Here is a 12612-nt window from a genome sequence, read left to right as displayed (position 1 = left end):
AAGGCTTTAGGCAAGAGTACCCTTTCTGCCCTCACTTTGGCCAGCAATATGGTCTATCTTCCTTCCCAAGGAACCCTGGGATGGAAGGAGACACATTACGTCGGGCTCCCTGCATGGAGCCTGCTTCTCCTCTGCCTGTGTCTCTGCCTTTCTCTCTCTCTCTCTCTCTCTATGTCTATCATGAATAAATAAATAAAATCTTTAAAAAAGGGTGGGGGGGATCCCTGGGTGACTCAGCGGTTTAGCGCCGCCTTCAGCCCGGGGTGTGATCCTGGAGACCCGGGATCGAGTCCCACATCTGGCTCTCCCTGCATGGAGCCTGCTTCTCCCTCTGCCTGTGTCTCTGCCTCTCTCTCGCTCTCTCTGTCTCTCTCATGAATAAATAAATAAAATCTTAAAAAAAAAAAAAAAAAAGGAAAGAGACACATTAGACAGAACTTGCTGCCCTGTTCAAGCGTGGGGCCTGCGCTGGGCTCAGAAAGGAAAGAGCAGGCCCCTGTGGCTGCTCGGGCTCCAGTGGTGGGGGAGGGAAAGGCGCGCAGGCCAGGCTGGCCTCCTGGGCACTCAGCAGGGGCCATGGGGGCTGCATGGAGGAAGAAGCCTGGGCCATGCCAAAACTGTTCCTGGTCCTGCAAAGCCCGAGCTCAGTCAGAGCCCCTCTCAGCCCTATGAGGGGAGACTGAGGCTCAGAGAAGGGGCTCCAGCAAATGGGTGGTGGGCTGGGATTTGGCGCTAGCGGTGGCTCCATAGACAACACTCGCCCTGCCGGTAGCACGGCCCCCCGAGTGGATGGCACTACGGAGGGCAGGACTGTGGCAGAGGGGCTCTCTGGGCTCCTTCGGCCACAGCCAGAGGGCAGAGCCAGAGCCGGAAGGAAAGGCCAGTCAGGTGCGGGGGTAGGGAGCGCTCTGGAGGCCACACTGACCAGGAAGGCGGGTAGACATTGCCAGATGTTGCGAGGGGCTGGTGGCCCAAGAGTGGGAGGGAGGCTTCAGGAAGCCGGGTCTCTGCTGGCGAGCTCGGGGTGCCACTTCCTGCAGCCCTGCTTCTTTCTGGCCGCCGGGGCAGGATGTGGGCCCTCCCCCTGGCTGGACCACCTTCCCTCTAGCTCTCTTTCACGGGGAGCACTTCGGTGGCCCCCCACCTTGTCCTGGTGGGGCTCCACTGTGTGCCCAGGGCACAGGGCCCGCCTTCAAGGCCACCAGCTCCTCCCCCCTGCACCAGGCCAATGTGGAAGTGCCCCACACCACGCAGGCTGAGGCCCTCCCTCCCACGGGCCCCGTGACATGTTGGACCCTCACCACCAAGTTCCCAGAGTCACAGAAATAGCTGTGAACTAGGTGACGGAGCCCTAAATCTTGGCCTGGACCCTACCCCCAAAGATTTGCGTTGGGAATAATCATTTGTTCTCTCTTGGCCTCAGTTTCCCTAGTTGTAGAAGGAGATCAGAACTGTCTACACCTTCGCCTGCTGCTAATCTTGTACAAACTGAGGGCCTAAGTGCCCTCTTACTGATACCGCCAGTGTCGGGCTCCTCCAAGGAAGATGCTATCTCCCCGGGGCTGAAACCAGCTCCAAGGCCCAGTGGGCAGCCCTCCTCCCCTGGCTTCTGGTCGCCTCTTGGTTTCCAGAGCTCCCCCTCCCCAGGAGGGCCTAGTGAGAGGATGTGAGCCCTGTGGGACCTTGAAGGGAGGCAGAGACCCCACCATCACTGTTTATCCCGCAAATACTGCATCTATTGAGATGAAGAGCCTCCCTGAAGGGGCGCGAGGTCTGGGGGGCAGACAGGCCTTCAGCAACCAGAGATAAACTCACAGGCACACCAAGGGCTCTGAAGCAGAGGCTGGCGGAAGGCGGCCTAAGGAAGGCCAGCGGGGCCTCGGCAGCCGCAGAAAGGACTTGGTCTTCTCCCCAAAGATGCTAGAAGCCACCAAATAGCTTCTAGCCAGGCCCACATGAGGCAGAACTGAATGAGCCCCAAGCCAGACTCCCCAACCCCCAGCAGGTCTCCTGGGTATTATTATTCATCACCACATTTTTTGGAACAATAATAATCCCTCACCTGCTCAGCACATTCATAGACATGGCTTCCTTTGCTCCAAGTCAATCTCGTGAACAGCTCCATACTCCCATTTTGCAGATGAGGGAGCTGAGGCAGGAAGAGAGGGGAGCGTGGCTGGGCAGGCGGCACGTGGGCCCCAGAGCCGAGGGCGGAACGGCACCTCCTGCCTCTTTGCACTTGTCCCGGGACTCTGAGCTTCCTGAGCAGGTGCCTTCCTGCCTCTGCCTCTCTGGGGAGACTGAGGCTCTGCCGGCCCTGGGCGGTGCCCCCCTCCCGGGAAGGCCTGGGAGCAGGAGCTGGCCCTGCTTCTAGGAGAGGAAGGCGCAGTCTGAGCAGCCCTGGCTGGCCTTCCAAGTGCTGTCCTGCATCATGCCAGCCAGGGCCAGGGCAGCAGGGAGTCCCGGAGGCCCTGCTGCTCTCTTTGCTGAGGCAAGGGGTAGGGAGAGAAAAGCACAAATGCAGAAAGAACTGCCCTGCTGGCAGCCTACAGCCTTGGTAGGCAGAGTCAAATATGTTAACAATTATAAGGAATAATTAGTACTTATAAAGCACTTCTGTGCCAGACACAGCACTCAGCACCTTACATAATGATCAGCAATCTGATAGGTAAGAATTACGCCTATTTTGCTGATGAGAGGGTCTAAGTCCCAGAGAGGTAAAATGACTTCCCCAAGTCCTCCCAGGTGGTAAACGGCGATGCTGGGAATCCAGTGAATCCCCGTCTGATTGGGGGAGGGGAGACATTTTCCACCAGGAACACAGTGCAGCCTGTCCTCAGGGCCCCGGGGTGGACAGTGTGTCTCCCATTGCCTTGGTTCAGTGATTTGACATTTTTTAAAAGATTTTACTTACCTATTTTGAGATAGAGTGAGAGCATGCACACACAAGCAGGGGGAGGAGTAGAGGGGGAGGGGCAGGGAGGGGGAGGGGGAAAGAATCTCAAGCAGACCCCACGACCTGAGCTGAAATCAAGAGTCGGACGCTTAACTTACTGAGCCACCAGGCATCTCAATTTAACTTTTTTTAACTGAGATATGGTTTGCACACAAGAAAATTCATTTTAAAATGTGTGACAAATGTGTGCAACCACCAACACGTGATAGCATCTGGGGGCTCAGCAGTTGAGCATCTGCCTTCACACTCAAGGTGTGATCCTGGGGTCCCGGGATCAAGTCCCACATCGGGCTCCCTGCAAAGAGCCTGCTTCTCCCTCTGCCTGTGTCTCTGCCTCTCTCTGTGTGTCTCTCATGAATAAATAAATAAAATCTTTAAACAAAAATCTGTCAAAATGTTTTCCAAAGTGCCTGTAGCACTTTGCATTCCCAGCCACACGTATGAGTTCCGTTTGCCCAATGCCGCCCCGGCACGGGATGCAATCCATTCTTTCCATTTTAACTGTTACAACAGGTGTGGTTTGAATTTGTGTCTCACTGACTCAGGACATGGCGCGTCCTCTTCATGTGCTTGTTGTTGTACATCTCCTCTGGTAAAGCATCTGAGTCCTTTGCCTATTTTTTATTGGGTCGTGTGAGTGTTCATTATGTTTTTTGGACAACACAGGTCCAATTTCAGATATAGGATGTAGAAAGATTTTTCTCATGTTTTGTCTTTCTCACCACTGTCGTTTGAGGAATAGAAGCTCTTAGTTTTGACCTAGTCCAATTTGTCCATCCTTCCTTTTGTGGTGAGGGCCCTCCCTGTAGTCTCTGCTTGACCCAAAGTCACAAAGTCTTTTTTTTAATTAATTAATTTAATTAATTTAATTTAATTTTTATTAGAGAGAGAGAGAGAATGAGCACAGAAAGAGAGAGAAGCAGACTCCCCACTGAGCAGATAGCCTCACATGGGGCTTGATCCAAGGACTCTGGGAGCATGACCTCAGCCAAAGGCAGATGCTTATCCAACTAAGCCACCCAGGTGCCCCACAAAGGTATCTTTTTTTATGTTTCTTTCTAGAAGTGTTATAGTTCCAGTTAACACCTTTAAAGTAGATTGTCCATTTGGTCTGATCTCTGTATAGGATATGAGAGCTGAGGTTTATTTTTTCATCTGGAACTTCCAATTTTCTGGGACCATTGACTGAAAAGACTTTTCAATCCTAACTGAATTATCCCGGCACCACGGTCTTGTGGGTGACTTTCTGGATTCTCTATTCTGTTCTGCTGTTCTATGTTGGTTCTTACACTAAACCACGTTGTCTGATGACTGCTGCTTCACCAAAGGCTGAAATCAGATAGTGTGAGATCTGCCACTTGGTGCTTTTCCAGAATAGTTTTGGCTATTCTAGATCCTCTTTATTTCCATAAACATCATATAATGACTTTGTCAAATTCTAAAACAAATAAAAAACAGTCTGCTGGGATTTTGATTGGAATACCATTAACTGTGTAGGTCACCATGGGGAGAACTGACATCTTACCAACGCTGAGACTTGGGATTCATGAACAGTCTACCTTCAGGTATTCTTATGGTTTTCCTCTGAGAGGTATTTCGTGTCCCTGATGCACTGTAAATGGGTATTGTTTTCTTATTTTTAAAAAATATTTAATTTAATTCATGAGAGACAGAGAGAGAGAGAGAGAGAGAGGCAGAGACACAGGCAGAGGGAGAAGCAGGCTCCCTGCGGGGAGCCCCAATGCAGGACTCGATCCCAGGACCCCAGGATCACGACCTGAGCCAAAGGCTCAATCACTCACACTCAATCACTGAGCCATCCAGGCACCCCAAGGTATTGCTTTCTTATTTTGCGCTTTCCAACTTGGCTGGAGCCCAGAAGAGTGATCTCTTTGGCCTCTTGTCCTGCTCTATATCTTTCTTGCGTGCAACCAGCAGAGGCCTGTGGACAAGAGCAGGTATAGGCTGCCTCCTTTGTGCACAGGGCACCCGATGATACCAAATGTCACACTAATCTTTAGAAATTTGTTAAAACTCCGCTTGTATTTTCTTATCTGCTCCTATGTTGGCCACTTCCTCCCATGCTCTGTCTCTGTAGAACAGCATATGTATCCTCTCTGCTGACAGGGGCTTGTTGCTCTTTGGAATTTAGTTCACCTGCCTGCCTTGCAACTGCACCCCTATGATAAGCTAAAAAAAAATACTACTTTGTAGGGGCTCCTGGTTGGCTCATTCGGTTATGCATCTGACTCCTGGTTTTAGCTCAGATCCTGATCCCAGGAGCATGAGATTGAGCCCCACACACTCAGCCTGGAGTCTGTTTGAGTTTCTCTCCCCCTCTCCTTCTCCTCCTCCCTGCCCCCACCTCGCTCTCTAAAATAAATTCTTTAAAAAAATTTTTTTAAAGTACCACTTTGTAGACTACCAGGCTGTTTCTTTTTCTTGCTGTTAGGGTGGGACTGATGTTCTCTTGTAGTGCTTTACGTCCTAAGCAGGATATGGGTACCTTTTGGTCCAGGCTGTGGCTTAGGCTGCCCAGGTTGGGGCCCACAGCCCCTGCAGGGGACAGGCCACAGGGAAACCAGAGAAGGGGCAGGACTCCACAGGTAGGGGTCTGGGGGCTTTCTCAGGAACCCAAACTCTGACTCTGGCCCACTCCTGTGCACTTCTGTGCACACCCAATGGCTCACCTGGCCCTCCCAGCAGAGCGGGTCCTCTACACTCCACAGCAGGGGTACCCCAGGAATGATGCTGTCCCTAGGAGACACCTTCTCCATCGTCCCTTGCATTTCCTGGTTGTATGATTTCCTGAGTTTTCACAGGTAGGCAGGGCCAATGCTTTCACTGCCATTTTTCAGATGCACAAATGGGGTCATGTCCCTCAGAATCTAGGGCCCAAAGGCTCTCTAGAGTGGTCTCACCCCCACACTAGACTCTGTGGGGCCCTAAGAGTCAGTGGAGGTTCCTCAGGGCTGGTTTCTGGGTCCCTCTCCCTGGACTCAAGCACCACAGGCCTGTTTTGAGATACGGCACTGCCAGAGATGGCTAAACACGGCTTCCTGACGGCGTTAAAATTACCAAGTCAGCCCAGTGGCGCTGCCCCTCGTCCTGGTGATGGCAACTCTATGAAGGGTTCCTATGGCAGCCCAGGCTCAGTGTGGCGACAGACTGGCATTGTCTGCCATGGCACACAATGGGGGCGCATCGGCATGCATGCCCACGCGTGATCCCTGCCAGCTGTCAGAGCTGGGGCGCTGGGGCTCTCAGAGGCCCCCACTCTGCCCACCATGCCAAGGGCACATGCTCACCGGGGCCCCAGGATCCTGCCCTTTGCAGGCCACATTCTGGGTGCCTTAGCCCACAGAATTCCCTGCCTGAACAGTCACGAGGGCAACTGTGGGGCCTATGTTCACATCTCCCAAGACTGCCCCCCCCAAGGTGTGACAGGTCACTATGTGCACTCCTAGGCTCCAGTGGTGGTTGTTTAGCTCAGGTGATTCTCAGGGGGATGCTGTTTGCACATGGATATAACTGGAGCTTGGACTTGCAGGCCAGACTGTCGTCACACAGGCAATGTGAGGCCTGGAGGGGGTCTCTGTGCCTGGTTCTGAGCCCCACAACTGGCAGGGACAGGCCTGGGAAGAGTGGTGTGGGCGGGGGCGGGGGGCACAGCACCTGTGGCTCAGTCGGTTAAGCGTCCAACTCTTGATGTCGGCTCAGGTTGCGATCTCAGGGCTGTGAGATCGAGCCCCCTATCCGTGTCTGAGCCTATAGGAACCTGTGTAGGATTCTCCCTCTGTCTCTGCCCCACCACCCCCGCCCCTAGAAGAGCATGGTGGTGGGTTAGTGACGTGTGACACAAGCAAGCTGTGAGGCACGGATGGGTGGTTTTAAGTCACAGGTGCTCTAGGTCAGCCCGCCCGCTCACTGGGCTGTGTCACGTTCCTTCCCCCTCCCGCGTGGCACTCTCCTTCAGCCTGGACTTTTCTGGGGAGAGAGCACTCGCCCCCCCTCTACGGAAGCCACCTCTTGCCTGCTCGAACAGCTCTGCTAGTTAGAACATTCTCGCCAAAGCACACCCCAAACCACCTCCCAGGCACTTCCACCCTTTGGCTCAAGTTCTGGACGGTGACCTGCTCAAGGCCACAGAGCTACTCGATGCTAGAACCCCGAGGCCCCCGGCTCTGTTCCTGCCTCTCCACACTGAGCTCCAGGGAGCCCTAGAATGAGTGAGGTCAAGGCAGAGAGGCTGAGGGTCTATGGCCCTGGGCCCCCCACCCACCCCCTACCCCCTCCATCATCTTGCCCAGCAGAGCACATGAGAAAGTTGCTTCAGTATCTTTTTCCTCTGAAACAGAGAGAACAAGAAAAAACACAACACAACATTTTGAGGTCCAACAAAACACCAAGGACAATGTTAATAAATACATGAAAGTGTAAAGATCTGGATCTCCAAGGCACAAGAATTTATACCCCTAACACAGGCAGGCTGGGTCTCACAGGAATGATGCAGCGTGTGCCCCAGCATCCCGGGGGGCGGGGGTGGCAGCAGGCAGAGAGGACATGTGAGGAGCCCCCTCCAGGGCCTCTATTCTCCAGGGGTTGCAGGCAGGGACCCACTGCTCCTAGTCCTCTTGCCTGGCTCAGAATAGACCCCCTGCCCCAGGGAAGGAAGACTGGCAACCACCTCTGTCATCTTCTGAGGAGCCTGGGAGACCCTCTGCACCGCTGGGAGTAAGGACCACTGGGAGAAATCCTGGGAACCCAAGTGGCTTCCTGAGAACCAGAGGGTCTAGAGAAGTTACCTGCCTTTGGAAGTAACACGGAGGGCGGCTGAGGCCCCACAGCCCTGTGGGCCATGTCCTCTCAGGATGGGGCAAAGGCTCACATCCTGCCTGGGGAACCGGGCCCTGGGGGCGGGGGTGGGGGGAGACTCTGGTCCTCAGCCTGGGGACCTGACCATACCCCCTTGCCCTAGCACCACAAATGTCTGGCCCAGCCCAAGCCAGGTGGGAGAAAACCCTGGACCCCAGCAGGAGCGCTCTTTGGCAGAGAGCAGTGACCAATGGGGCACAACCTGAGAACTCATATTTCACTGTCCCACAAAGTCACCTTTCAGGTCAGCCTCCCCTCATGCCACAGCATGATGACCAAAGTTGACACTCCCTGTTCAGCCGGTGGTCTAGCACCAGTTGTGACCCCCCAGGATGATGAAGACACGCATTCCAGAGTGCCCAGAGCCCCCTTCTCTGGGGTGGGCTGGGTGAGGCTGGGGAGCACCAGAAGTAACATGAAATGCCATCTGCAAGGGCAGAGGTGGCCACCAACACTGAGCTGCATTCCACCTCTTGGCCTCAACTGGAGGGGCTGTGTGGTGCCCCTGTTGTGAAGAGCTGGGCCTGAGATGAGCTTGCCTCCCACCCACCCCAGTCCAGCAGCCAGAGCCTCGTGACCACGTGCACCCCAACCCTGAGAGTGCTCCTCCTCACCTCCCCTGGTCCCACTTGACCTCTCTGAGCAGAGGGGCCAGATAGACAGGGTCTCCACAGCGGTCCCCACACGTTCCGGCAAAGGCAGGCAGCCGAAGAGGATCCAGTGTGGGGCCCCCCCAGTGTGGCCGTGAGGAGGAGACGCTAGCTGGCCCTCAGTCCTGCCAGGAGATAGACAGGAGCCCCTGAGAGGTTCGATTGTGTCACCCTGGCTGCTGGCTGAGGTATCTCCGGTTAGGGCTTTCCCTGATCTTTTTCTTCCTCGCACGCCCGCTTTGCGGGGTGAAGTGTCACAGCCCCAAACTAGAACAACAAGAAGGCAAATAATTTAAAAGGAAGTCTGTGTTTGCCCCTGCCCCGCTGTGTGTCCTCTGAGCTGGCGGTCTCTGAGGCAGCACACAGTGTAAACTTGACTGGCGGGATAGGCATGGTGGGGCTCATGTCACCAAGGAGGTGGCGGGGAGGCTGGTGCCTGGGTGTTTCGGGTCTTCCCTGAGCTCCCCTCCATCCTCGGAGACCGACGTAGGTGCCAGGGTCCAGCCCCAAGGCTGTCCCCGGGGGGTGCTGGGGGAAGTGCCCCACGATGCTCTAGGGCGCAGTTTCTGGGAAGTAAAGCGGTGCTGGGTCACCGGGGAGCTGGTGCCCAGAGGTCTTGGGAGTTGGGTGGGTTGGCCATGCTGATGGTCATCTGATCCCGTTGGCCCTGCAGTGGGCTCCATAGTATCTGGAGGGGACCTAGGTCCCGGTAAAGGGCTCCCGGGAGTGGAGAAGGGTGGTGGTGAGGCCAGGCTAGGGGCCGGGCTGGTGTCAGGGCCCAGGGCCTTCTTGGTACAGGACTCACAGCACAGCCGGTGGTAGCCGGGGATGGAGCAGTAGCGATCGAGTACTTCCAACTGGCAGAAGATGGACCGGTCCCCCTCGCAGGGCTCCGCTGCACACACAGCACAAGGACCAGCGTGGGGGGGATGCCTCTGCCTCCCACTCAGCCCAGCAACGGCAGGCCCTCTAGCTCCTGCCCTAGCTGGACTTGCTCTGAAGCTCTTCCCCAGAGGGCACCACAGGGCCGCCTAAACAGAGAGACTGGCCCGAGTAAGCAGAGGAAGAGGAACTAAGGTTCTCTAGAGTAGTGGTTCTCAAAGTAGGGACCCCACACATGAAGCATCATCCCCTGAAAGCCTGTTGGAAATGCCAGTTCTTAGGCCCCATCCAGACCTACCAAATCAGAAGTTCTGGGGGTGGGGCTCGGCTCTGGGTTTTAACAAAACCTTCAAGGAGATTCCAACGCATGGAGAAATCTGAGAACCACGGCCCTATATCATTAGTCGCCAGACCTGGCTGCAAAGTGGAATCGCCCAGGAGCTTTAACAGCGAGCCAGCGCCCACCTCCCACACCCAGGGAGACTGGACGGTTGGTGTGGCCTGGGCACTGGGTGGATCTGCAGCAAAGCTTGGAAACCCCACTCTCGATGAAGTGGGAACCCTCGCCCCCTCCCGATCAACCCAAAGGAACTGATCCACTCGGGCCAGGGCCAGGCAGGTGCCTGGTAACCCACACCTGTGACCAGCAGATGAACCATGTCAACAACATTTGGAACAGCTCCACCAATAAAGCTGGAATCTAGCAGATCTGGGTTCCAACTGAGGTGCTCCACTTAAAAAGTGTGAGCCCTTGGGCATGTCACTTAAACTCTCCAACCCTCAGTTTCTTTTCCTATAAAATGGAGATAATGCTGGACATCTACCGGTGAATAATAACATTATGATCATAAATACCATTTATAAAGTTCCTGGCATACAGGGGTGCCCTCTATACGAGTTTCATTTGTTTTGGTTCAAATATCACCTAAAAATGTTCTTGTGTTTCTGTGACAATTCCAGATAGATCTCTCCAGACAACGTAAAGGCAGGAACTTTGCTTTCTATTAATTTTTGCTGGGGAAGGGGTTGGGGTAGGGGGCTGGTGGGATGGAATGGGGGTTGGGTGCTTAGGTGCTGGTTTAGGGGAACAGGAGAGAGATTAGGGGGAAAAATTGGATAGCCAGTGGCCTCTAGATGGCACCAGAATTCCAGGACAGGAATCCCGAGCCCATCTTCTGCTTAGGGCAGAAAAGGGAAGGAAACCTGGCACTTGTGCAGCCAGCTCAGGAGTGCAGCAAGGCTAGAGCCAAAAGATACTCTGAGGATATCTAGTGAGACCCCTTTCTTACAGATGAGGTCACTAAGCTCAGAGAAGTTTAAGGATTTGCACAGGGTCACATAGCTAGTTAGTCCTCCACTAAAAGGGTCATGATTTTTCTACTCCTCATGTCAGACACTGGTCCTTGAGAAGGTGAAGAAGGAAAAGAGAGAAAGAATCTAGAAAGGAAGCCCAGAACACAGGGCCAGGTTCATAGCAGGTGCTCAGTCAATATTAATGGACGGATTGGTGGATGCATCGAAGGGTAGATGGAGATGGATGGATGGATGGATGGATGGATGGATGGATGGAGAGGTAGGTAGGTAGATAGATGGATGAATGGAAAGGTGGGAGGATGGACCAATGCACTCTTGATCATGAGGCAGAGAGAAAGTACTACTACTATTTTTGTTGTTAGCTGACAGCTAGGCAGGAGTGCGTGCATTATCTTATTTAATTCTCTCCACAGCCCTATGAAGACAGCTCAGATCTGTAACTGCTTATCCCCAAATCTTGAAATCAGAAGTGATTCATAATTCAGAACTTTCGAAGTGAGTGAAGTAATATTCATGTTACAGAACACCCCTATGGGGAGTGGGACGTCCCCCTGTAACTGTGGCAATGTTTCAATAGCAAAATAACTGATTTCCTGGTAAGGCCAGTTCTGCTGCCAAATGAGTCTGCACCAAATTTAGGGAAACACTTGCAGCTTTCAACATTCTGGAAGTGCAGATAAGGGCCTGTGGACCAGCGTGGGCAGGACCCCCAGCTCACAGCTGAGGAATCTGAGGCTCCAGGAGGCTAAGATCACGTGGACAGAGACTGGAAGCTGGGGCTGCTCCACCGCATGGCCCATGCTTGTGAATGGTGACCACGGGAAGGTCTGGGGTGTGGGGGAGGGTTCCAGAGATACAGAGATACACTTACTTGATGATATCTTGTTAATGGGATGTAGGGGCCCTGACTGTGGCAGCCACTGTCCTTTTGGGGTCACAAGTTCTCGAATGTCAGCGCTCACTCTGGAGTTCTGGAGATTTCCTGTGAGCGGAGAGAAGCAGCTCTAGCATTTGGCATTTTGTAGGGGGAAAGAATGCAAGCCGGGCTGGGTTCAGGGCTCGGACAGAGGAGCTGGGCCTTGCCCCCCCCATCCTATCTGGCTTACCTGCACAGGCCGGCAGGCTGCAGACCTGAACGGTGTCTGGCCTGTCCCCCTCACACTGCCCGAGACTGTTGGCATTGGTCCGGCACACCACCTGCCGCTGCTGGATGCCCTCCCCGCAGGTAGCAGAGCACTGTGGGCCGGGCCACCGTGGCCGGGGAAGGAAAGGGGGAGAGACAAGAGGAAGGGGGCAGTGAGCTCCAGAGGCCAACCAATGCCCAGGACAGCACCAGAGGGCGGCGCTGAGTGTCTCCTTGACCAGAGGGATGCGCAAAGACTGCTCTAAGTGCCTCACCAGGACAGAACACCGACGGTCGGTACTCCTGTACCGGGTGCTGAACAGCACCGCCCTCAGCTCAGAGCCCCCTGACCCCTTTTGTCACCTAAACAGTTAATCCTGGCTCAGGAGGGGACCTTAGGGACCCCACTCCAGCACCTCTACCTGTGCCCACCCTCTGGTCTGTGCCCAGGGCCTTAAATATTCTGTGGATCATTCTGGCAAACTCCCTTGTTGCGATCCACCAGCCTGAGGGGCCTAGGGCAGGTCCACTCACTTGACGTTACCTTAGCAATGGGATGCAGGGACCGGGATTGTGACACCTGCTAAACTGAGAGAGCTGGGTGACAGGGACACTGCGGACCCCCTCTACCTCTGACATTCAATGACTCTGTGACTCAATGTACCCAAACTCAGCTGGCAGAGGCAGGTTCAAAAGTGTCTTCCTTCCGGAAAGGGAAAGGCTTTGGGAGCAAAGGGGCTCAAAAGACAAATAAACAAATAACGCCTTTACATTAGGGACAAGAAAATAAAATTTACATGAGTTGTACGGGG

General features: G+C 54.2%; 1 protein-coding gene across 2 annotated transcripts in view; it reads right to left on the bottom strand.

Moving 5' to 3' along the window:
• Window positions 1-7341: 7341 nt before the first annotated feature.
• ADAMTS14 (ADAM metallopeptidase with thrombospondin type 1 motif 14) overlaps window positions 7342-12612 on the bottom strand; it is a 77559-nt gene continuing 72288 nt past the window's right edge. For both annotated transcript variants that reach the window (XM_077894852.1, XM_077894853.1), the window contains exons 20-22: window positions 11784-11913; window positions 11549-11659; window positions 7342-9376 (exon numbers count right to left, since the gene is read on the bottom strand). In XM_077894852.1, coding sequence (XP_077750978.1) covers window positions 8883-9376; window positions 11549-11659; window positions 11784-11913 — 735 coding nt within the window. In that variant the 3' untranslated portion in view covers window positions 7342-8882. The remainder of the gene's footprint in view (window positions 9377-11548; window positions 11660-11783; window positions 11914-12612) is intronic.

The sequence above is a fragment of the Canis aureus genome, chromosome 4 (assembly GCF_053574225.1).
Source record: "Canis aureus isolate CA01 chromosome 4, VMU_Caureus_v.1.0, whole genome shotgun sequence".
NCBI classification, from domain to species: Eukaryota; Metazoa; Chordata; class Mammalia; order Carnivora; family Canidae; genus Canis; species Canis aureus.
Note: the sequence above shows the minus strand (reverse complement) of the source record. Positions and strands in the feature narration are given on the sequence as shown.